Source organism: Oncorhynchus kisutch, linkage group LG21, assembly GCF_002021735.2.
Source record: "Oncorhynchus kisutch isolate 150728-3 linkage group LG21, Okis_V2, whole genome shotgun sequence".
NCBI lineage: Eukaryota > Metazoa > Chordata > Actinopteri > Salmoniformes > Salmonidae > Oncorhynchus > Oncorhynchus kisutch.
Window position 1 is genome coordinate 25,387,344 of NC_034194.2, and position 22,807 is coordinate 25,410,150.

The following is a 22,807-nucleotide window of genomic DNA, read 5'->3' on the forward strand; positions in this document are numbered from 1 at the left end:
GACCAACCTGGTCTCATTTTGTATTATTCTGTACGTAAATCCGAGACACTCCATTTAGTGTGATATGTTACGTTTCATATGGTTACATAAGACAGATGGTTACTTAAGACAGATGGTTACTTAAGACAGATGGTTACTTAAGGCAAAAACGAAAGTAGGGTGAGTGGTTGACTGTATAACGCGACCGTCTGGCAACTCAAAGGTTACAAGAACTTCTGGAGAGAGTTTGCTGCACTGAAAGTAAAGGGGCTGAATAATTTTGCACGCCCAATGTTTCAGTTTTTGATTTGTTAAAAAAGTTTGAAATATCCAATAAATGTCGTTCCACTTCATGATTGTGTCCCACTTGTTGTTGATTCTTCACAAAAAAATAGTTTTATATCTTTATGTTTGAAGCCTGAAATGTGGCAAAAGGTCGCAAAGTTCAAGGCCGAATACTTTCGCAAGGCACTGTATATTTGTATAAATTTGCCTGCCTCACACGAAACTACAAACCGTGCTACAGACTTTTGTTTTTCTGAGACCATCGGTCGATGACAAAGTTGTTTTGTTTCACATGACATTTAGGCTATAAAATAAGATACATGACAATATTATCGTCGACTTTGAACACAGTCCGTGTTCTGTCTGAGAAATGCAATCCTGTTAGACCAGGGGTTCTCAATCCTGGTCCTGGGAACCCAAAGGGGTGCACATTTTTGCCATAGCACTACACACCTGATTCAAATCATCAACTCATCATCAGGCTTGGATTATTTGAATCAGGTGTGCAGGGTAAAAACAAAAATGTGCACCCCTTTGCGTTCCTAGGACCAGGATTGCAAACCTCTGCTGTAGACACATTTAAGAAAAAGTTTTGTTCTATTTTGACCAGTGACCAAAATGGACATATAAACATGATCATCCTATAAATGTTCATGGTTGTGATATAAATGCATAATAATCCCTTGGGCTATCGTTGAGAATAAAGGTCAATTTCAACCCTCCATCTTACCCTCCCGCCTAGGAAATATCACCAAGCCCCCGTAAACGCTGCTGGAGGGTTTGATTGGCCCATAAACTGTGTATTCGACCCAGTGGGTGTTTTCCGTCTTGGATTTGATTTAATAACATTTTACTGGAGCGCGAACAGGAAAGGATCCATCTTCACTGCGGCTCCACCAGTTAATCATTTGGAAGGCGAATTAGAAGAATGGATCTGTGTTATGGATTAAATCACATAAATTAATGCAGAAATAATAAATACATGCTGATAGCTGCCAGGGACAACTGCCTAGAACAGGCAACAGAAACGAGATAAACACAAACTCTTAATTTAAGCTATTTATGGATTACATTTCACGAAAGCGTTACCATGATTTGCTCCACGCTGTCTCTCGCCCTCACAAACACACACAGCTTTTAAAATTCTAAATGTTTCTCTTGGCTCTCGTTCTCACTCACACACACACTTCTGACCACTACAATAGCGATGCATTATGGCCCTATAACAACTGGTCTAAGGTTTTACTGTATAGCTTGGTATGGGTAAGGTATGGTCTAGGTAGGGACACCTGGGCGGAATTCAGTACGTTTTTAAGTTCTGGAATGTTCAATTGAATGAAAGCGATGCTGTATTGAACAACCAGTTGAAAAACGGAGAGGGGTTGGGTTGTGGAACACTGACAGCATGGCCACTGCCCATTTAATACACCACTCATTGCTTCAAGCCACATCTCGCCAGACCCACCAAACGGGAAAAAACATACCTCAAAGTCTGTTCAAAAAACATTTGGGGAAAACGTGTTGTTTAATACAAACCGTTCCGCAACGGAGCAAATGTCCAAACAAACTCAACGCACCGTTGTTTGTGCGTTCTGGGCACCAAGTAACCACCCAGTAAAATAACATTCTGTACCACAGAGCATTATGGGTAAACAACAATTTTCAGCCCCTGGCAGCATCATGGGGGAAAGTTGGCTGCTTCAAACCTATCCAGCACTCTCAGCTCCTTTGAAGTTGGCCACAGAGAGGCGAGTCTCGACATGAACTCAGTTCTTATTATGCATGCATTAGAAGTGGTCTGGAGGAAATGTTGTTTTGTTACATACACATAAGGACCTGAATAATATTGCATTGTTGGGATACGTAAACAAAGATGACTTCTAAAAAGAAGTTTGGAAGAGTCTTATTCTTCCTCTGGCAGCAGCCTCTTCCTTCAGACAGAGAGAGAGAGGGAGAGAGTGCAGGCTGGCTTTTTATTTCTTTTTATTTTGCAGGAAATTACATTTTCCTATTTGCAGCAGCATTAAGGCTTCGACATAACAAAAGCAACCATCATTTGTATTTGCAGGGAGCCACCATTGACTATGAAAAGACAGAATTTCTCTCAGAAGGTAGCGGAGGTGACACAGCAGTAATCCCTTCTTACTGAGGAGTATAATGTGGATAGAAGATGGGCTGAGAGCAAAAGAGGAGCAGTTTATATTTCTCTTCTTTCCTAAACTCGCCCTCATGATGACAGTGAAATTCTCACCTTGCCACTGACTTTGTGCCTGACCCAGTTTATATTTACTGTTGTCTGGATCCGCAACTCAGGCTGGATCCTGCAGGAGCTACATGTCTCAGTCAGTCATAAGTATTCCATTAGCAGCTCTGCAGACACCACAACAGCTTCAAGGTGCCTTTTTGAAATGTCAGCTCTGTTCATTGATTAATAAAAACAAGGGTTGAACAAAAGGTCCTTCTAAAACCCCTGCAGATAACAACAGAAATCTACAGACAATGTTCTGGACTCAACTGCCTTTTCACGACGCAATTAGAAATAATACCTTCAATAAATAAATTAAAAACAACCCCAAAGCTACAAAACAAACACATCACAATGATAAGTATTAATAGCTTTCTGAACCTGTTGGCAGCAGCTAGTAGAATTCCCTCCGGGTACCTCGTCATTGACCAGTTTATGACAGCCACTCAACTAAACTGGTCATTTACATTGGATCAAATCAGTGCAGAGGTTGATATTCACTTAAGTTATTTCACCTTCTGGCATCTTCCGCACAAATCATGCCGGGTGTACAGATGATTAATGCAGTACTTCAACTAAATATATTTTCTCCACTGTCTCTATGGCACACTGGCAGACAGCCATGCACAGCTAGGCAGCAACACTCCACACCACAGGGGGTTCTACCCTCATGTTTGCGGGTAGCAAACAGAGGTGCGCAGGCGTCCAAACTTCTGAATGAAGTCCTCCTGGGCATTTACCAGTGCCTCCTCGTCGATGTACACCGCCGCCCTCCTGGCTGTGACAAAGTACTGCACCTTCCTCTTGCTCCAGCCCAGGACGTACATGAGAAGACCGCACACGGCTGCGGTGGAGCGCCCAACGCCAGCGTTACAGTGAACGTAGACCGTGTGACCGTTCTCCAGGAGACCGTGCAGCAGGAAGACAGCCTGGGGAAGCACCCTAGTCCGGCCTGCAGGGGGCGACATACAAAGATATGTCAGAGGAGGGCTTTCTGACTATTCTTTACTACTCCTGGACAACACATGGATCTGGATTTCCCAGATCCATACAAGGATCCATAAATGAGGGCTTCATGACTGTCTACTTCACTCCTGGAGAGACACAGTTGCAGTCCTGAACATACCCCAGACCCCCCTCTCCTTCCTCACCTTCAGTGCTCATGTCTGGTGTTGGGATCCACACGTACGCCAGGCCACAGTCCCTGTACAGGTGCATCATAGTCTCTGGGGTCATTTCTTGCCCGGGGTCGCGGCGGCAGCCGGACGAGTTGTTGACCATATCCCCCTCCGTCTGAAAGTTCATCACTGCGGTAACACCCAGCTCTTCCTTCAGCTTGAGGGTCACATGCTCCACCTGGCGAGGGCAGCTACCCAGAAACACCCGGGGCAGGACTCTGGAAAACAAGCAGAGGGAACGGTGGGGTGAGGGAGACAAAGAGGGGGTGACAGAGTGGGCTTGATGCTCAGCCATACCCGGTGAAGGACCCTGGTAGCAGATAGGGGGCACAGGAGTTGAGGGAGTGGGGTTGATTGAGTTGATGTGGTTGAGAGAGTGGGGTTGATAGGGTTGATGAGGTTGAGGGAGTGGGGTTGATGTTGTTGAGGCAGTGGGGTTAGGGAGTGGGGTTGATAGGGTTGAGGGAGTGCGGTTGAGGGGTTGATGGAGTGGGGTTGAAGGAGTGGGGTTGATGGAGTTCAGGGAGTTGGGTTGATTGGGTTGAGGGAGCGTAGTATGGGGAGGTAAGAGAAGTGCAGATGGTTAAGGGGTTGGAACGTGGAAGTTAATATGCCCAGGGGGTGAGAGAGAGCTAAAAGGCACTAGTCTAATTCCTTTGGAGAGCGGTGGTGTTTTTTAGCAACTCTCCCAGACAGACCTCAGGCAAGTGATCTAAAGCTGTTTTCGCTCATCAAATGTCTTTCTCCACACAAAAGATAAAAAAATTCCCCACTTCTCAGAAAAGCGTTCTCTGTCCTTCATCTCTCCCTCTCCTGTCATTTTCCCCAGCTGTTTTTGTCCCCTGACCTCATTTTCTGCCCTGTCACTCTCAGCCAGACTCCATTTAGAGCTCATTAGCATGCGTAAAATAACAGTCAGTGGGAGGAGGTGACACATAAAAGCATGGACAGCTTCACAGAGTGATGTCCTCGAGTGACACCAAAGATGGTGGATAAATGAAGATTAGTTCACACAGGCCGTTAACCATTGGAAAAAAAAAGCTAGTTCTGGTCTACTTAACTGGGTGTGCCTCCCATAGACACCAATGCAATAGCAGCTGGTCTGGTCTACTTAGTTCAGTGACTTTTATTGAACCAGAAAAAAACAGTGTGGGTTGTCTCACTTCCGCTTTCGTCTCTGATGACATCACAGGGATCCATCTAGTTGAGCCAGCAGCTGGTGGCTGGTGCCCACAGACCTCTGGGTTGTAATGGAAAACCAGGGCTGTGACACTCAAAGACAGATGCTGCTGATTTGCTTAAGAGCTCAATGGAGATTATTCAGGAACCTTTGCCTCCACATTAGATTTAGAGCTGGGGGTTTTTCTAAGAAAGACTCTCTCTACATCCGGAAACTCTATTCAGTTCTGCTACAATCCAGTGGAATTGAGTGATTCACAACTCTCATAGAAATTGGCATATTGATTCAACAACAAGGGTACAGTATAAACTTCTCTCGAACATCCCAAGTGTGTCGTTTTGTATTTAGTAGCATCTACAGTAGATTTTTGTGTTCTCCTCACTGTGCATCAGCTTTAAAACATGCTGTAAATGTTTAACTGGCCCATTTGGTACAGATGAAGGTGTGGGCTGGTGTGAGATCATCTTCTTTCCCACTGGGTAAACTTGGCCAGCCCTGGCATGGCAGTAAACAGAAGATTACAACAGAAACAAACATATCTAAACTATTGAAATAGCCCAACTGTACAAACATGTTTGCATTTCATTAGACAACAGTAAAGTCCTTGGGAGTCACCTCTGATCGATGCATAGCAGACAATGCTCCTGTAAAGTGCATGACCCTCTCGTTCAGATAAACAATGATACATGTTTTAGAGAATGAGGTGTATATGATACCAGTGGCTACACTGATACCAGCCTGGAATTCTCATTTAAAAAGCTAATTTGCCTCCTGCAGCACAGAGGTCCTTGACAAAAGCTTGTAAGGTCATGGGCCACAAATTACAAATTAAAACCAGCTGGACCTAGCCAGTGGCCACCCTCGCTCTCATTTTCATGCAAGGTGTGTGTCCAGAGCTTCAGGGGGACCAGGCTAATTTCTGCTGTGTCCTGCAGCTCACCTCAGCACAGGGTGTGTGTGTGACCTGAGCAAAGAGGGCAAGTGTGTGTGTGTGTGTGACCCGAGCAAACAGGGCAAGTGTGTGTGTGTGTGTGTGCATGTGTATTTGCTTTTTCACATTTTTTAAAACCTTTATTTAACTAGGCAAGTCAGTTAAGAACACATTCTTATTTTCAGGGGCAGAACGACAGATTTGTACCTTGTCAGCTCAGGGGTTTGAACATGCAGCCTTCCGGTTACTAGTCCAACGCTCTAACCACTAGGCTACCCTGCCGCCCCTACACTCTAACCACTAGGCTACCCTGCCGCCCCTACACTCTAACCACTAGGCTATCCTGCCGCCCCTACACTCTAACCACTAGGCTACCCTGCCGCCCCTACACTCTAACCACTAGGCTACCCTGCCACCCCGAATGGGTGTTTGTCATTTATTTCACCCCACTTTTTCCTATGGCCCTTATTCAGAGGGGTTGGGTTAAATGTGGAAGACACATTTCAGTTGAATACATTCAGTTGTACAACTGACTAGGTATCCCTCTTTCCCTTTCACCCATAATGATCAAAGTCAAAGAATCACACATCCAGGACCAAAATGTACTGCTCAACTCTATTTGCAATCGGAACATTGAAAGACTACATTGAATAGAACCTCTCAATCTGCTGTTAGTAAATTACTTAATTTAGTCCAACAACTTAATTTAGTACCACTGTTATGACACAGCCAAATGAAATGACTCGCCATCTCTCTCAGTTTGTGAAGAGAAGGAGGGAACAAATGATGGTGACAGTCCGGCTGTCACATTGGAAAGGATTATTATCAGTGACCTCCCCTAGGCTTTGCCCTCCTCTTTACAAAAATCTATTTAAGGTCTTTAACACTTTTAATCTTTCGTTACTCTAATGGATTTGGCAAGCTATCGTTAACGAAATTAGCTATCTATGAGGTGCCCAGAGGACATAACTAAATATTGACCCTCCCATCTCTCCAACAAGTGAAAAGAGAAGGTCATGGGGTTGATGCGATACAACCACTAATGGTTTAACTTCTGAAGAGCCCTTGAATGCGTTGTCCCACTGAATTAATTGCTGAGTGCCTTACAAAACCCAGTTCCCATAGTAATTAAAATGGTGTGTGAGAGAGCAAAGCTTAAAAAGGAAGGAGGAGAGTAATCATGGCTGGCTGTCGCTGCTTGGAGATTGAAAAGGGTGAAGCATCACACTCATGACATGAGGATGTGGTGGGAGGAGCCATTCACCTCAGGATCAAATACAGGTAACTGACAAAATAAAGAAAACATCAACATAAAGTGTCTTAATTTAAAAATATATATTTTAACCTTTATTTAACTAGGTCAGTTAAGAACAAATTCTTATTTATAATGACGGCCAACCAAAAGGCAAAAGACCACCTGCGGGGACAGGAGCTGGGATTAAAAATTAAAAATAAATAACATATAAATATAGGACAAAACACAAAACACACATCACACCAAGAAAAACACAACACTACATAAAGAGAGACATAAGACAACAACATAGCAAGGCAGCAACACATGACAACACAGCATGGTAGCAACACAACATGACAACAACACGGTAGCAAAACAACATGGTAGCAGCACAAAACATGGTACAAACATTATTGGGCATAGACAACAGCACAAAGGGCCTGAAGGTATTGTATGTGGAGGATGAGGACTGCAGTAGATATCTCAGATAGGGGGGAGTGAGGCCTAAGAGGGTTTTATAAATAAGCATCAACCAGTGAGTCTTGCGACGGATATACAGAAATGACCATCTATACAGAGATAAGGAGTATAGAGTGCAGTGATATGTCCTATAAGGAGCATTTGTGGAAAATCTGATGGCCGAATGGTAAAGAACATCTAGCCACTCGAGAGCATCCTTACCTGCTGATCTCCGTAATCTAGCATGGGTAGCATGGTCATCTGAATCAGGGTTAGTTTGGCAGCTGGGGTGAAAGAGGAGCGACTACGATAGAGGAAACCAAGTCTAGATTTAACTTTAGCATGCAGCTTTGATATGTGCTGAGAGGACAGTGTACTGTCTAGTCATACTCCCAAGTACTTGTATGAGGTGACTAACTCGAGCTTTAAACCCTCAGAGGTAGTAATCATACCTGTGGGAAGAGGGGCATTCTTCTTACCAAACCACATTATCTTTGTTTTGGAGGTGTTCAGAACAAGGTTAAGGGTAAAGAAAGCTTGTTGGACACTAAGAAAGATTTGTTGTAGAGCATTTAACACACAATCCGGGGAGGGGCCGGCTGAGAATAAGACTAGCATCTATAGATAGTATATACATGTAGTATATAAATGGATGAGAGAGCTTCCTACTGCCTGAGCTATGTTGTTGATGTAAATTGAGAAGAGCGTGGGACCTAGGATTTTTATTTATTTATTTATTTTATTTATTTAACCAGGCAAGTCAGTTAAGAACACATTCTTATTTTCAATGACGGCCTGGGAACAGTGGGTTAACTGCCTGTTCAGGGGCAGAACGACAGATTTGTACCTTGTCAGCTCGGGGGTTTGAACTCGCAACCTCCTGGTTACTAGTCTAACGCACTAACCACTAGGCTACCCTGCCTTGGGGTACTTTAATAGGGTGTTGGGGCACCATAAGCTGCCAGAATAGCTTCAGTGCGCCTTGGCATAGATTCTACAAGTGTCTGGAAATCTATTGAAGGGATGCAACACCATTCTTCAACAAGAAATTCCATCATTTGGTGTTTTGTTGATGATGGTGGAAAACGCTGTCTCAGGCATTGCTCCAGAATCTCCCATAAGTGTTCAAAAGGGCTGAGATCTGGTGACTGAGACACACACACACCCTTTAAACCCCCTATGATCCTTTGAGACTCCTCTCAAAGTCACTGAGATTTCCTCTTCTAGCCATGGTAGCCCAAATAATGGGCAACTGGGCATTTTATATGTGACCCTAAGCATGATGGGATGATAATTGCTTAATTATCTCAGGAACCACACCTGTGTGGAAGCACCTGCTTTCAATATAGTTTGTATCCCTCATTTACAAAGTGTTTCCTTTATTTTGGCAGTTACTGCACTGAAGTTACGGGGAGCACATTTTTGGGAACATTAAGTTAATAGTCATAAATTATTCCAAGACAAAATAATATCAAGACAAAATAAAAATCTACATCTTATTGAAAGAAGCCCTTTTGCTTTGAAAGGGGCAACTTAATTGGCAGAATGTGGAAGAGAGCTCCATTAAAAAAGCTGTCCCACTTACCAGGGATACACACCCCCTCAGGGGAACTCATTAACTTTTACAGCATTATCAAATTATGTACACACCAGTTTTCACATCACAAAAGGCAGGCAAACAATAACTTACAACAGCATCTAATTTCATACTGGGGGAATGGGTGCTGTAGTTAAACTCACTAGGATACAAGTCTGTCTCTAGTGTTTGCTTTGAGGCACAGCGATCCACTGATGTCTTAAAGAAAAGGAGGAGGAAACTGATTATTTGAATAATGCAAATAGCCAACTCTCTCTCGCACGGGGGATGGCTACAGACAACCTCAAACACTTATGAGCGTTGCAAAGGAGTGATGTCACCTGTGGGAAGACAATGGGGTCAGGTATTATGTTACCTGTTGAAATGCATGGCCTGCTGGCCGGCCACGCCAAAGTAGAAGTCAGTCGTGTGCTTCATCTCGTCCGTATGACCTGTCTCCTCGATCCAGTGGCCAATAGGGTGGCAGTACACCCCGTCCACCAGGTTGCTCTGGTCGTACACACAACATCTGTCGTGGTGGGAACCGTTGCCTGGGAACAAAGCAAATAAAGCATGTTTATATTAAAGTCAAAGATGATCTATTATATTGACAGCCAAGTGACAACTCTAACAATGGAAATACATGTCCTCAATGATTGAAGGCAGGTCGAGATCAGGTGGGACCATTCTAGCCAATGAGAGGTCAGATACCTGTGTGAACAGGCACAACTAAGTTGTTTTTCTCAAAGTTGCCAGAATACCACGTGCATCCACTTATATTAGTACATTTGTAACAGCCTAAACATTACGAAACTTCTGTTCGATCAAATAAACCTCATGTAAATCGACACTCTCATAGAATAGACGTCTATACAAAAACAGGCTTGTATCACAAAGACAGATTTTGGGCGGTGTAAATTCTCTTGCTTCTCCTCTTCTTCTCACTTTAAGGTGATGTGTGCTGGTAGGTACTGTAATAGCCCTTCAAGTAGGCTTACAGCACCAAATAAAGAAACAGTTATTCATGAAGTTATTAGTCCTATTCACTGTTAATCCAATCATTTGCAAATAGGCCTAGAGGACTTCGAGCTAGGCTTCATGGAAACCATTCACATGTATATATTTATCAAGAAGATATAGCAGGTGCCGGGGGCTGATCTACTGGTAGTTCTGCTGCCCGGACCCTATATGCAACGGATACACCACTCACTTTCTGAACTGTCCCTCTCATCCATCTCATATTCTAATCTATCTTTCAACAAAACATCAAAATACCACCCCAAAACATATTTATTTAAAGAAGATACAGCAGATGAGTGAGATTGCAGGGAATGATGGACGAGATATTGCAATTTGGTGGGCCATTGTAGGGCGTTCCTTCTGTCCTGGTGGTCATTAAGGTGGTAATGGGACAAGCATGCTATAATCACCGTGCTCCGCCCTTTCTGTCAGAAAGAGCCAAACCCCTGAGCCTGTGCAATTCAAAGACGTGCCTTTGCCGCCACCAAGTGGTTGAATGGCTTATTAAAGATGAAAGAGGCAGAATAATTCATACTGAACTTGTAGTCATCTAGGCAATACCTTGGTAAAATAAATTACATTGGATATTTGGTTCTCTCGAAAATAGCTATTTAACCATGCATGCCATGACTATGAAGATGGTATATTCTGAAACGGGTGGATGGAGAATCCACACCTAAAAAAACATTATATATTATACAGTGTATATATAAAGAGTACCAGTAAAATGTTTGGACACACCTACTCATTCAAGGGTTTTTCTTTATTTTTACTATTTTCTACATTGTAGAATAATAGTGAAGACATCAACATTATGAAATAACACACATGGAATAATGTAATAACCAAAAAAGTGTTAAACAAATTCTTCAAAGTAGGCACCCTTTATCTTGACAGCTTTAGTCACTCTTGGCATTCTCTCAACCAGCTTCACCTGGAATGCTTTTCCAGCATCCTTGAAGGAGTTCCCACATATGCTGATCAAGATTCTGGGAGTCGAGGCAGCAGGCAGGGAACTCTGGCATCACCCCAGGTGAGTCTGCACCACTCATCCAGAGTCCTCTGTTGTACCTGTTTGTTTCCTTGATTTCCCAGCATTCCCAGCATAAGGTGCTTATCGATTCAGGCGCAGCTGGGAATTTTATTGACAGAGCGCTCGCTCTTAGTTTTATGATCCCCATTATCCCTGCGGCTAGACCTTTCCCAGTTCACGCTCTGGATAGTTGACCATTGGGGTCCGGGCTAATCAGGGAAGCCACTATCTTCCTGGCCATGGTGACGCAGGGGAGTCTTTCTCATTGACTCTCCTGTGTTTCCCGTGGTACCTGGTTAGCTCATCATAACCCTTCTATATCATGGCAACAGAGGGCTCTCACAGGGTGGTCATGAGAGTGCTCGGGAAGGTGTGTACGGGCCATGTTTTTCACCTTTTTTGTTTTCACCCTTTCGTACAGACCAGGTTCCCAGAACGTTAAGGCAGAGGCACCGTCCCGGCAGTATGACACAGAGGAGCGGTCCATGGATCCCACTCCCATACTCCCCGCCTCTTGCTTAGTGGCGCCGGTAGTGTGGGCGCTGGAAGCGGACATTGAGCGGGCGTTACGTGCAGAGCCCCCTCCCCCTCAGTGTCCAGCTGGGCATCTGTACGTTCCGCCTGCTGTCCACGACCGGCTGATCTATTGGGCCCACATGTCACCCTCCTCTGGTCATCCTGGGATCGGTCAGACAGTGCGCTGTCTTAGTGGCTAAGGATGTGAGGGTTTATGTTTCCTCCTGCTCGGTGTGCGCCCAGTGTAAGGCTCCTAGGCACCTGCCCAAAGGTAAGTTACAACCCATACACGTTCCACAATGGCCGTGTTCGCACCTGTCGATGGATTTCATAACCGATCTTCCACCTTCAAAGGGAAACACCACGATCCTGGTCGTTGTGGATCATTTTTCTAAGTCCTGTCGTCTCCTCCCTACGGAGTCGTCTCCTCCCTACGCCCTACAGACTGCGGAGGCTCTGTTTACTGACGTCTTCCGGCACTATGGGGTGCCTGAGGATATAGTGTCTGATCGGGGTCCCCAGTTCACTTCGAGGGTCTGGAGGGCGTTCATGGAACATCTGGTAATCTCGATCAGCCTTACCTCAGGTTTTCACCCCGAGAGTAAAGGGCAGGTGGAGAGAGTTAACCAGGATGTGGGTAGGTTTCTGAGGTCTTATTGCAAGGACCGGCGGGGGAGTGGGCAGCGTTCGTGCCCTGGGCAGATAACTCGCTCCGCCACTCCTCCACTAACCTCTCTCCCTTCCAGGGGAATTCCAGATAGCAATAACCATATTTATTTGATGAGATCCATGATTTTGTTTTCCTGTGTTCCCCATACTCCCTTTTCTTACCTAACAGATCAGCCGGTTCTGGCTCCTTGGCATCAGAGTCAGACCGAAGCTCCTGCGGTGGATGACTGGTTCCGGCGCGTGGAGGAGACATGGGACTCCGCCCATGTCTATCCGCCTGCCCTGTCGGAAGCTGGGTCCGCGGTTTGTGGGGCCGTTTAAAGTCCTGAGGAGAGTGAACGAGGTATGTTATAGGTTACAGCTTCCCCCCAATTACCACATTAACTTCTCGTTCCATGTGTCTCTCCTCAGGCCGGTGGTGGCTGGTCTGCTCCAGGAAGCTGAGGTGCGGGAGGTTCCTCCACACCCTCTGGACATCAAGGGGGTCCCAGCGTACTCCGTTCGATCCATCCTGGATTCGAGATGTTGGGCGAGGGGCCCTCAGTACCTCGTGGACAGGGAGGGGTATGGTCCGGAGGAGAGATGCTGGGTTCCAGAGGAGGACGTGTTGAACCCTTCTATGCTGCGGGATTTCCACCGTCTCCGTCCGGATCGCCCCGTACCTTGCCCTCCGGGGCGTCCCCGAGGCCAGTGACGGCGCGCTGCTGGAGCCAGGCGTCAAGGGGGGGGTACTGGGGGGTACTGTCACGATTTCTGCCAAAGTCGGTTCCTCTCCTTGTTCGGGCAGTGTTCGGCAGTCGACGTCACCAGCCTTCTAGCCATCACCGATCCATTTTTCATGTTCCATTTGTTTTGTCTTGTTTTCACTCACCTGGTTTCAATTCCCTAATTACATGTTGTATATTTTTCCTCTGTTTTCCCCCATGTCCTTGTCGGGAATTGTTTATTGTAAGTACGTGTGCTTTATGTGACTGGTGCAATACCGGTTTTGTGCCCATGTGTTTTGTTATTTTTGTTTGCCGGTAGTTATCTACATTAAACGGCTCCGGCTATTTACCAATTTCTGCTCTCCTGCGTTTGACTTCCCTGCCACCAGTTACGCACCCCTGATAAACCTTCCCTGATTCAGAATATATAATTGTCATAGTCCTGGTACATTTTATGTAACAGCTATTGAAGATTGAAATCCAAAATCAAATTATTATTATTATTACTATTATATATTTTTCCATGTGGATTGTTCTGCATCCACTCCTGTTTCAGAATATGCCATCTTCATAGTCCTTGCAGGCTTGGTTAAGAGGTCTGTGCTGCCATGAGGTCGAAGGAATTGTTCGTAGAGCTCCGAGACAGGATCGTGTCGAGGCACAGATCTGGGAAAGGGCACCAAAAAATGTCTCCTGCATTTTAGGTCCCCAAGAACACAGTGGTCTCCGTCATTTTTAAATGAAAGAAGTTTGGAACCACCAAGACTCTTCCTAGAGCTGACCGCCCGGCCAAAATGAACAATCGGGAGAGAAGGGCCTTGGTCAGGGAGGTGAACAAGTACCCGATGGTCAGTCTGACAGAGCTCCAGAGTTCTTCTGTGGAGATGGGAAAACCTTAAAGGAGGAAAACCATCTCTGCAGCACTCCACCAATCAGGCCTTTATGGTAGAGTGGCCAGATGGAAGCCACTCCTCATTAAAATGCACATGACAGCCCGCTTGGAGTTTGCCAAAAGGCACCTAAAGCACTCTCAAACAATGAGAAACAAGATTCTCTGGTCTGATAAAACCAAGATTGAACTCTTTGGCCTGAATGCCAAGCGTCACATCTTGAGGAAACCTGGCACCATCCCTATGGTGAAGCACGGTGCTAGCAGCATTATGCTTTGGGGATGTTCTTCAGCGGCAGGGACTGGGAGACTAGACAGGATTGAGGGAAAGATGAACGGAGCAAAGTACAGAGAGATCCTCAATTAAAACTTGCTCCAGAGTGCTCAGAACCTCAGACTGGGGAGAAAGTTCACCTACAGGATACGTTCACCAACAGGACAACAACCCTAAGCTCACAGCCAAGACAACGCATGAGTGGCTTCGAGGATAAGTCTCTGAATGGCCTTGACTGGCCCAGCCAGAGCCCGGACTTGAACCCGATGAAATATCTCTGGAGAAACCTGAAAATAGCTGTGGAGCGATGCTCCCCATCCCACCTAGCAGAGCTTTAGAGCATCTGCAGCGACAAATGGGAGAAACTCCCCTATATCCGGTTGTGCCAAGCTTGTAGCGTCATACCCAAGAAGACACAAGGCTGTAATTGCTGCCAAAGGTGCTTCAACAAAGTACTGAGTAAAGGGTCGGATTATTTATGTAAATGTGATATACGTTTTTTATGCTTAATACATTTGCAAAAATGTTTAATTTTTTTTTTTTTTTTTAATATTTTTAAAATCTCACATGATTTTACATGAATCTTTCAAATTTTTGAATTTCAATAGCTCCTTGGTCATGTGACCTAGTGACTTCAAACAAGGTTCAGCATGTCCACTTAGTGGGCCTACACATTGCACACCCTTTAGCTTGTCCATTTTCATCTCACAAGATTTTAAATGAATTCTTCAAAATGTAAAATTTCAATAGCTCCTTGGTCATGTGACCTAACTCAAACAAGGTTCATAATGTCCACCGACTATACCTTCATATCGCACACTCTGATGTTTGTCTACTTTCATCTCATGCTATTAGACTTAAATCTGTAAGCTTTGCAGGCCTTCATTTTACATGGGTGTTAAACCATTTTTTTTTTAAAGTTAACAAACATTCCAGCCTCGCAATAACTATCTTTCACATGAACACTGAAAAGATCCGCAAATGGCTGTGTGGTATGGATCAAGGACAGGAGAGGTGTTCGAACAGAGATGCTTAAAGGAAGGCACACAGGTAGGTCTCATGAAAAACAATGTTTCATATGCTCTTTTTAATCACAGTAATAGGCAGTGATTTGTCAGTCAGTGAGCTTGATAACGTGGAAGAATCCTTTTCATAGCATCACTTTCATATACTGTACATTAAGACAAATCCTTCTACGTTGAGAATTAGAACACAGTTTACATAACCTGATAATGACTTGATATTTGAGTGCATTCACAACAAGCCACCTGCAGACAACTTACAAAATGCAATAGTGCATTTGAGGGTTCGTTCTTCTGATGAAAATAGTTATTTGATGCATGGCCTACTATTTCTAACTGGAAAAATAAATTCCTACGTCTTTTGTGAGTAAAATCCTTTTTCCAAAATTGATTTAGGTACATATTTGTGAAGAGGTATGAGGGTTGTGATATGGGTCATTTAATAGTAAAATAATTTAAGGGATCAATACATTTCTATATTGCTTCCCCAGCATCTGCATGAACCATCAGGCCAAGTGTTTTTGGTCGAAAGAGAGAAGAGGACTCTTAACACGCTGCATTCAAATTCAGGTCTTAGTTATTCCATTGTACTGGATCTAATACATTTTTACATACATTCATAAGTGTAATAATTCTTTAGGACATACTGTGAAAAACTCTTGGTTGCTGGCTCTGTCACTCTCAGACATGCGTAGAGCAGACTGAAAAGGGAAGGGTAGCTCTTGACTTGAACCACAGGGGTTCTCTGTAAAGAAATAGTAATCCAAAAGGCACAGACACACTCTTTGACCTGTATGTATTCTCTCCTGATTGGCTCTGTGGTGCACAGTCTGGCAGTCTGACTAAAGTGCCAGAGGTATGAGGAGAGACATCCTCCTTTGGATTTATGGGAACAAATATTCTCTAACACTTTGGATCCTATTCTTGGACAGTTAGAAAACAATGCATCAATGCAAAAAAAAAAAAGACTAATTAATTACTGTCCATGAGTAACCTCAACCTTGTGGGTCTGTGGGTGTTTGGGCCAATAAAGTGCCAACTCAATTCTACCACTGACTAGTCTTTCATGCCCCTATGAACGGGGACACATGAAAATAGTTTTTAATCTAAACTAGCCTTTTTTTACTGGAGTACACTAACCCCAAATTGGGGCTTTTTTCTTGACACACAGTAGCAGTTTACCAAACATATTCTCATAAAACTGACTATTCTACTGATCCTTTACTTTGGCGATGTCATTTACAAAATAGCCTCCAACACCCTACTCAGCAAATTGGATGCAGTCTATCACAGTGCCATCCATTTCGTCACCAAAGCCCCATATAGTACCCACCACTGCGACCTGTAAGCTCTCGTTGGCTGGCCCTCGCTTAATATTCGTCGCCAAACCCACTGGCTCCAGGTCATCTATAAGTCCTTGCTAGGTGAAGCCCCGCCTTATCTCAGCTCACCGGTCACCATAGCAACACCCGCCCTTAGCACACGCTACAGCAGGTATATTTCACTGGTCACCCCCAAAGCAAATTCCTCTTTTGGCCGCCTTTCCATCCAGTTCTCTGCTGCCAATGACTGGAACGAATTGCAAAAATCACTGAAGCTGGAGACTCATATCACCCTCACTATCTTTAAGCATCAGCTATCAGAGCAGCTTACAGATCATTGCACCTGTACATAGCCCATCTGTAAATAGCCCATCCAACTACCTCATCCCCATATTCTTTTTTTGCTCCTTTGCACACCAGTATCTCTACTTGCACATTCATCTTCTGCACATCTATCACTCCAGTGTTTATTTGCAAAATTGTAATTATTTTGCAACTACGGCCTATTTATTGCCTCACCTCCCTAATCTTACTTCATTTGCACACACTGTATATAGGCTTTTCTATTGTGTTATTGAATGTACATTTGTTTATTCCATGTGTAACTCTGTATTGTTGTTTGTGTCGCACAGCTTTGCTTTATCTTGGCCAGGTCACAGTTGTAAATGAGAACTTGTTCTCGACTGGCTTACCTGGTTAAATAAAGGTGAAATATATATATTTTAAATACTGTATGTGGGAATGTCCATCCTACATGTAGTGTTGGAACATGGAATATTCCTCAACTGCATATATCATAAATTGCTATTGCAAATAGAAGTATTATGTTCAACAACTGAGATTTTCAGATATTATGTTGACGAACACTTTGGTGCTTACAATTCATTCTCTGTTGTCATAGATTTGGTGGGCACTGTCCTCTGTGATCTTTGTGAAATGACTTTCTTTAAGCACGTAACTGAGGAAACTGTCTCTTAATATTTTTTTCTTACAGTCTACAAACACTCTACATTTATTCACTCTGTGATAGGGTTGGTTCAGTGCCTATAATTGAGGCTGTTTGTAGAATGGGGCATAAAGGAAATTACCTCTACTACTAAATTACTACTAGATTATAGTGATAAGGAAAACAGCATACAAATTTGGCCTGTGTATTCATTTGCCTATAACTAATCACAATATGTTTACATTTAAAAAAAAGAATACTTCCAAATGAGAAGATCCTGCCATGGAAAAGACGACTGGGTGGACATAAAGTGGAAAGGAGGGGAAATAACTCCCACCATGCAGCAGGACACCTTCAGCTGCTGGGTCTTTGTAATGCACATTTGATAGTTATATTTTCAATAATGAATGGTAAGCTGTTATGTGACAATTAGGTCAAAAACTCTATTTAATTTTTTGGTGTAGATGGCCAAGAAAGTTGCACAGAACTTCCAACATCCCCTCCCAAATTGATATGGAACCTTCTGTGAAAATAAATGGCTGAGGATATACTAAAAATGTCTGGTATGTAATGACATTTAATTCAAAGTAAATGTAAATTCTTTATTTTCATGTAGTTGTGTGGGACAGCCATATGTTCAGTTCATGCCTTTGATTTCAGAGTTCAACAAAACAACTGCTTCATGTGTGCCACTGATAAAGAACCTGGATGTGGCCCAAAGACTGACTGGGTTAGTAACTTTATTTAACATGTTTATAATCTTTTGACAACAGCGATGGCATGTAAGACCATTTATGATATAACACAATGGATGGCTAATTCGTCATTCGTCATACTGCATTGATATTTGATATTACTTATAACGTGTTACGCTTTGTTTTGTTTTAGATTGAATGTTTTGCATGCCAACGGTGGTTCCATGTGCTATGCCTATGTAACAGTATAACTATAAACCGTCCCCTCACCCATACCCGGGCTCGAACCAGGGACCCTCGGCACACATCAACAACAGTCACCCACGAAGCATCGTTACCCATCGCTTCACAAAAGCCGCGGCCCTTGCAGAGCAAGGGGAACCACTACTTCAAGGTCTCAGAGCAAGTGACGTCACCGATTTAAACGCTATTTAGCGTGCACCACCGCTAACTAGCTAGCTATTTCACATCCGTTACACCTAGGAATGAAGACAAAAGAGTTCAACAGAGTAAAGAACACAAACTGGAAGTGCAGTCTTTGTTGTTGAAAATGTATGCTGTACCCCATCCACACTGAAGAGGCTCTGACATGTACATCAACCAGGGTTAATGTATGCTATACCCCATCCACACTGAAGAGGCTCTGACATGTACATCAACCAGGGTTAATGTATGCTATACCCCATCCATACTGAAGAGGCTCTGACATGTACATCAACCAGGGTTAATGTATGCTATACCCCATCCACACTGAAGAGGCTCTGACATGTACATCAACCAGGGTTAATGTATGCTATACCCCATCCACACTGAAGAGGCTCTGACATGTACATCAACCAGGGTTAATGTATGCTATACCCCATCCACACTGAAGAGGCTCTGACATGTACATCAACCAGGGTTAATGTATGCTATACCCCATCCACACTGAAGAGGCTCTGACATGTACATCAACCAGGGTTAATGTATGCTATACCCCATCCACACTGAAGAGGCTCTGACATGTACATCAACCAGGGTTAATGTATGCTATACCCCATCCACACTCAAGAGGCTCTGACATTTACATCAACCAGGGATAATGTATGCTATACACCATCCACACTGAAGAGGCTCTGACATGTACATCAACCAGGGATAATGTATGCTATACCCCATCCACACTGAAGAGGCTCTGACATGTACATCAACCAGGGATCAAGAGGAAGTTAACATTGTGAAATGTTTCATGCTTAATTGAAGTTAAGTGTCTGGTGACATGTTGGAAAAGACTAAAAATCTACAATTTCTGTTTAATTTGTCAATATTACATTCTTATTCATTGATTTTCTGGCCACCATTACTGTGGTTACATGTTCAGTATATGTATTGACCAGCAAACCCACTGCAGCCTACCTCACCAGCTCACTCTCCATCCCTGCTTTGGACAATTAATAGCATGACTCTCGTACTTTGCCCTTTTCCTTTATGGTTGATAATAACGATGAAAGGAGATATCATCTGTTTCTCTCCAATTGTTAAAAACAGTGGAAAAATAAAAAACAAGGAAAATAAGTACTTAGAACTACCAATTATTATAGATAAATATTAAAGAAAAGGGTAAACACAACACTGGACTGAACCCCCTAATTGTCAAACTAATATTCATGTACAACAATATAGAAGGTACATGACAAGAGGTTATGCAATATGGGTGTATATCCACTGCACGCTTCTTAGGTGTGTAATTGACATGACCAAGGAGCTATTGAAATTTTACATTTAGAAAAATTAATGTAAAATTCTGTGAGATGAAGATTGACAAACTAAAGGGTGTGCAATATAGAAGGGCAGTCAGTGGACATTCGGAATCTTGTTTGAAGTCATTAGGTCACATGACCAAGAGGCTATTGACATTTTTTATCTTGAAAAATTAATGTAAAATCATGTGAGATGAAAATTGACAAACTAAAGGGTGTGCAATATAGAAGGGTAGTCCGTGGACATTCTGAATCTTGTTTGAAGTCACTAGGTCATATGACCAATGAGCTATTGAAATTCAAAAATGTAAATAAATAATACAAAATTGTGCGAGATGTAAATCGACAAAAAAAAGTGTGCAATGTGTGTCTATGCCATCGGGTTAGCCACAACCAGTTCTGAAAGTTTTAGGAGTAATGGTTAAAGAGCTATTGAAATTTGAACAATTTGATTTGTTACTATGTTGACAATCCCTAACTGCTGTTGGTGGACTTAAGGAAAACCACAGGCGAATATCCAACCTGAAACTGCCTTTACCTCGGTCCATTAGGAGAGGAAAGAGGCTACTGAAGTTGAAGCAGCGAATTCTGATTGTGTGTGAATTATGCAAAAAATATGTACTTTTAATACAATGGGTAGGTTTAGGCTAACGCATACAAAGCAGAAAGTCAACAGTTTCTAAATAATCTGAGGGACAACTGAAATATTTTCATCCCTACATCGTCTCCCAGACAACTGAGTGACAATGATCTCCGCAGGTATGTTACCCTCTAGTTTGGTTAAATAGCTATTGACCCGAGAGAATCGAATATTCAGCAAATATCCAGTATAAAACCAAATTTACCTCGGTCAAGGTAAATGGCATGGAAACAGATGGAAATAGTTCAGCATTGAGCATGGCCTACAGTAGCCTAAGTAATTCGATTATCAAAAACAGTTGTGTGTACAGCACTTTGAGATATCAGCTGATGTACGAAGGGCTATATAAATAAATTTGATTTGATTTGTTGGCTATAAACCCAATCACTGACTAAATTTTAACTATTCATTGTATAATACCTTCCCAGATGAAATTGCCCCCCACTCGTTTGATGAACTTCAACCACAGGCTCTCTTGGCACGGTTCTGTCAGATGCACGTCGGCGATCCAGAGGCAAGGTTCGCGCATGGACAAAACCACCTGCGTCCGTTTCATCAGAACTGCATTGTTTGGGTCCCAGTGACCCATCTCCGGACGGGACCCTAACACAAACACCTCTACATCCGGGCACTCCGGAGTGAGAATGACGCCGAATCTGTATAACATCGCCCTAAACTAAAAGGTCGCTACGAGATAAAATATTGTCGCGGTTTAGTAGCCTACTGGTAAATTACTAGGCTAAATCGCGGCGCTTTCATAGCTCACTCCCTTTGCGATAAAGGCTGCAATGCCATTGCGTACAATAGTTTACAACGTGTAGGCTATCTTTACTTGACATTACCACTGCGTTGAATTTTGGGCAGACTATCATATTCATTTGCCCTAAAAATAAACCTAGGTTGGAAAAAAAACAGCTGGGACTATCTACAGTGGCTGGGTGAGGACAATTTTCCTTGGTGCGCTGTGTCATGTAAAGGAGCATGCACCGCATACAGAACCAATCAGTCGATATAGTCTATAACTATAATCAGAAACCACGCGATATGAATCAGACAGTGGGGCGCCGCTTGACATACTAGTTGTTCAGAAGATTCAAATCAACGTTTCATATTGTACTTTCCGAGTAAACAAAAAGCATCAACCACTGCTGTTTTACACCCCCGTAAACGTTGGTGGCGGTAATGACCCTTTTTATTGTGCTGCAACTAAAACGTGTAACTTAAACTAGAAGATTTTCTACATGATTTACAAAGCTAATGTAATGATTTAAAAAATATATGTTTACCTCTGGATAGCCCGCAAATATGACCCATTGTAGGGGAGAATATTTATTGAGTGCAATTCGATCTGAATATATTATCAATTTAAAAGGATTTGCAATTTTGCATTAGCAGTCTTTTCGGCTTAACTATGGCACGGTGTCATTTACTGTTTTAGGTGCTAAACTGCGTCTAAATTGTTTTGCTGCGTCTCCTGTCTGTCTCATAAATCTTCATACTTTTACCGATGTGAGCACTAGTTCACTTTCTTGCATGGATTTAAACTCTCTAGCCAATGCTTACACCATTCATATAACCAGGAACCAATATCCAAAGTGGGTACTTAGAAAGACAAATTTCATATGATATGCCTACATTTAAAATGCATACGGGGTGATAATATGGGCAGAGCAAGATGTGATTGGGCCTACAATAACCCAAAAAGGTTGAGAACCGCTGGACTAGGCATGTATTAGATGGTACATTATAGCAATTCCAACTATAATCATCCATTAGCCAAGATGCCCAATATATTCCTGTCCCATGCTTGTTGAAGCCAAAAGATGTCATCACCTGTCTGGAGCCATTTCAGACTACTTAAAGTCCATGCGAAGCACAACTTCCTACCCATAACTGTCTTTTAGATTCCCTTTAAGAAAATAATTGAGTTTAAGCAAAGTAACTCCACTAGTCATGCATTATGATACATTTGATAATTATGTGTCATATGTATCAGATCATTTAAATGTAATTCATATTATATCTTAATTTCAGAATTAATCAAATTGAGTTGTTATTGTCTTGTTTTTCTTTACAGATGCCATCATTTAGAAGAAAAAGAGCCGCGTTGGTTTACAGAGACCTGACTAGAGGCGTGATAGCGAGTACACCCCTGCCATCAACTTGGATCGGTGGGAAAGTTGCTCTGTTCAGTTCTGTTCAACTTAATTTAACCAGGATAGTCCACTCAGTAACAATTGTCACTACTCTCTAGTCTAGGGAGTA

The 22,807-nt window shown here is 43.0% G+C and overlaps 1 protein-coding gene across 1 annotated transcript; it reads right to left on the minus strand.

Moving 5' to 3' along the window:
• Positions 1 to 2,223: 2,223 nt before the first annotated feature.
• epm2a (EPM2A glucan phosphatase, laforin) lies at positions 2,224 to 21,477 on the minus strand. The gene is made up of 4 exons (XM_020455374.2): positions 20,963 to 21,477; positions 9,447 to 9,621; positions 3,661 to 3,905; positions 2,224 to 3,461 (listed from the first exon to the last, which is right to left on the minus strand). Exons 1-4 carry the CDS (start codon positions 21,207 to 21,209, stop codon positions 3,178 to 3,180), a joined length of 951 nt encoding a protein of 316 aa, XP_020310963.1. The 5' UTR covers positions 21,210 to 21,477; the 3' UTR covers positions 2,224 to 3,177.
• Between the last annotated feature and the right edge of the window lie 1,330 nt (positions 21,478 to 22,807).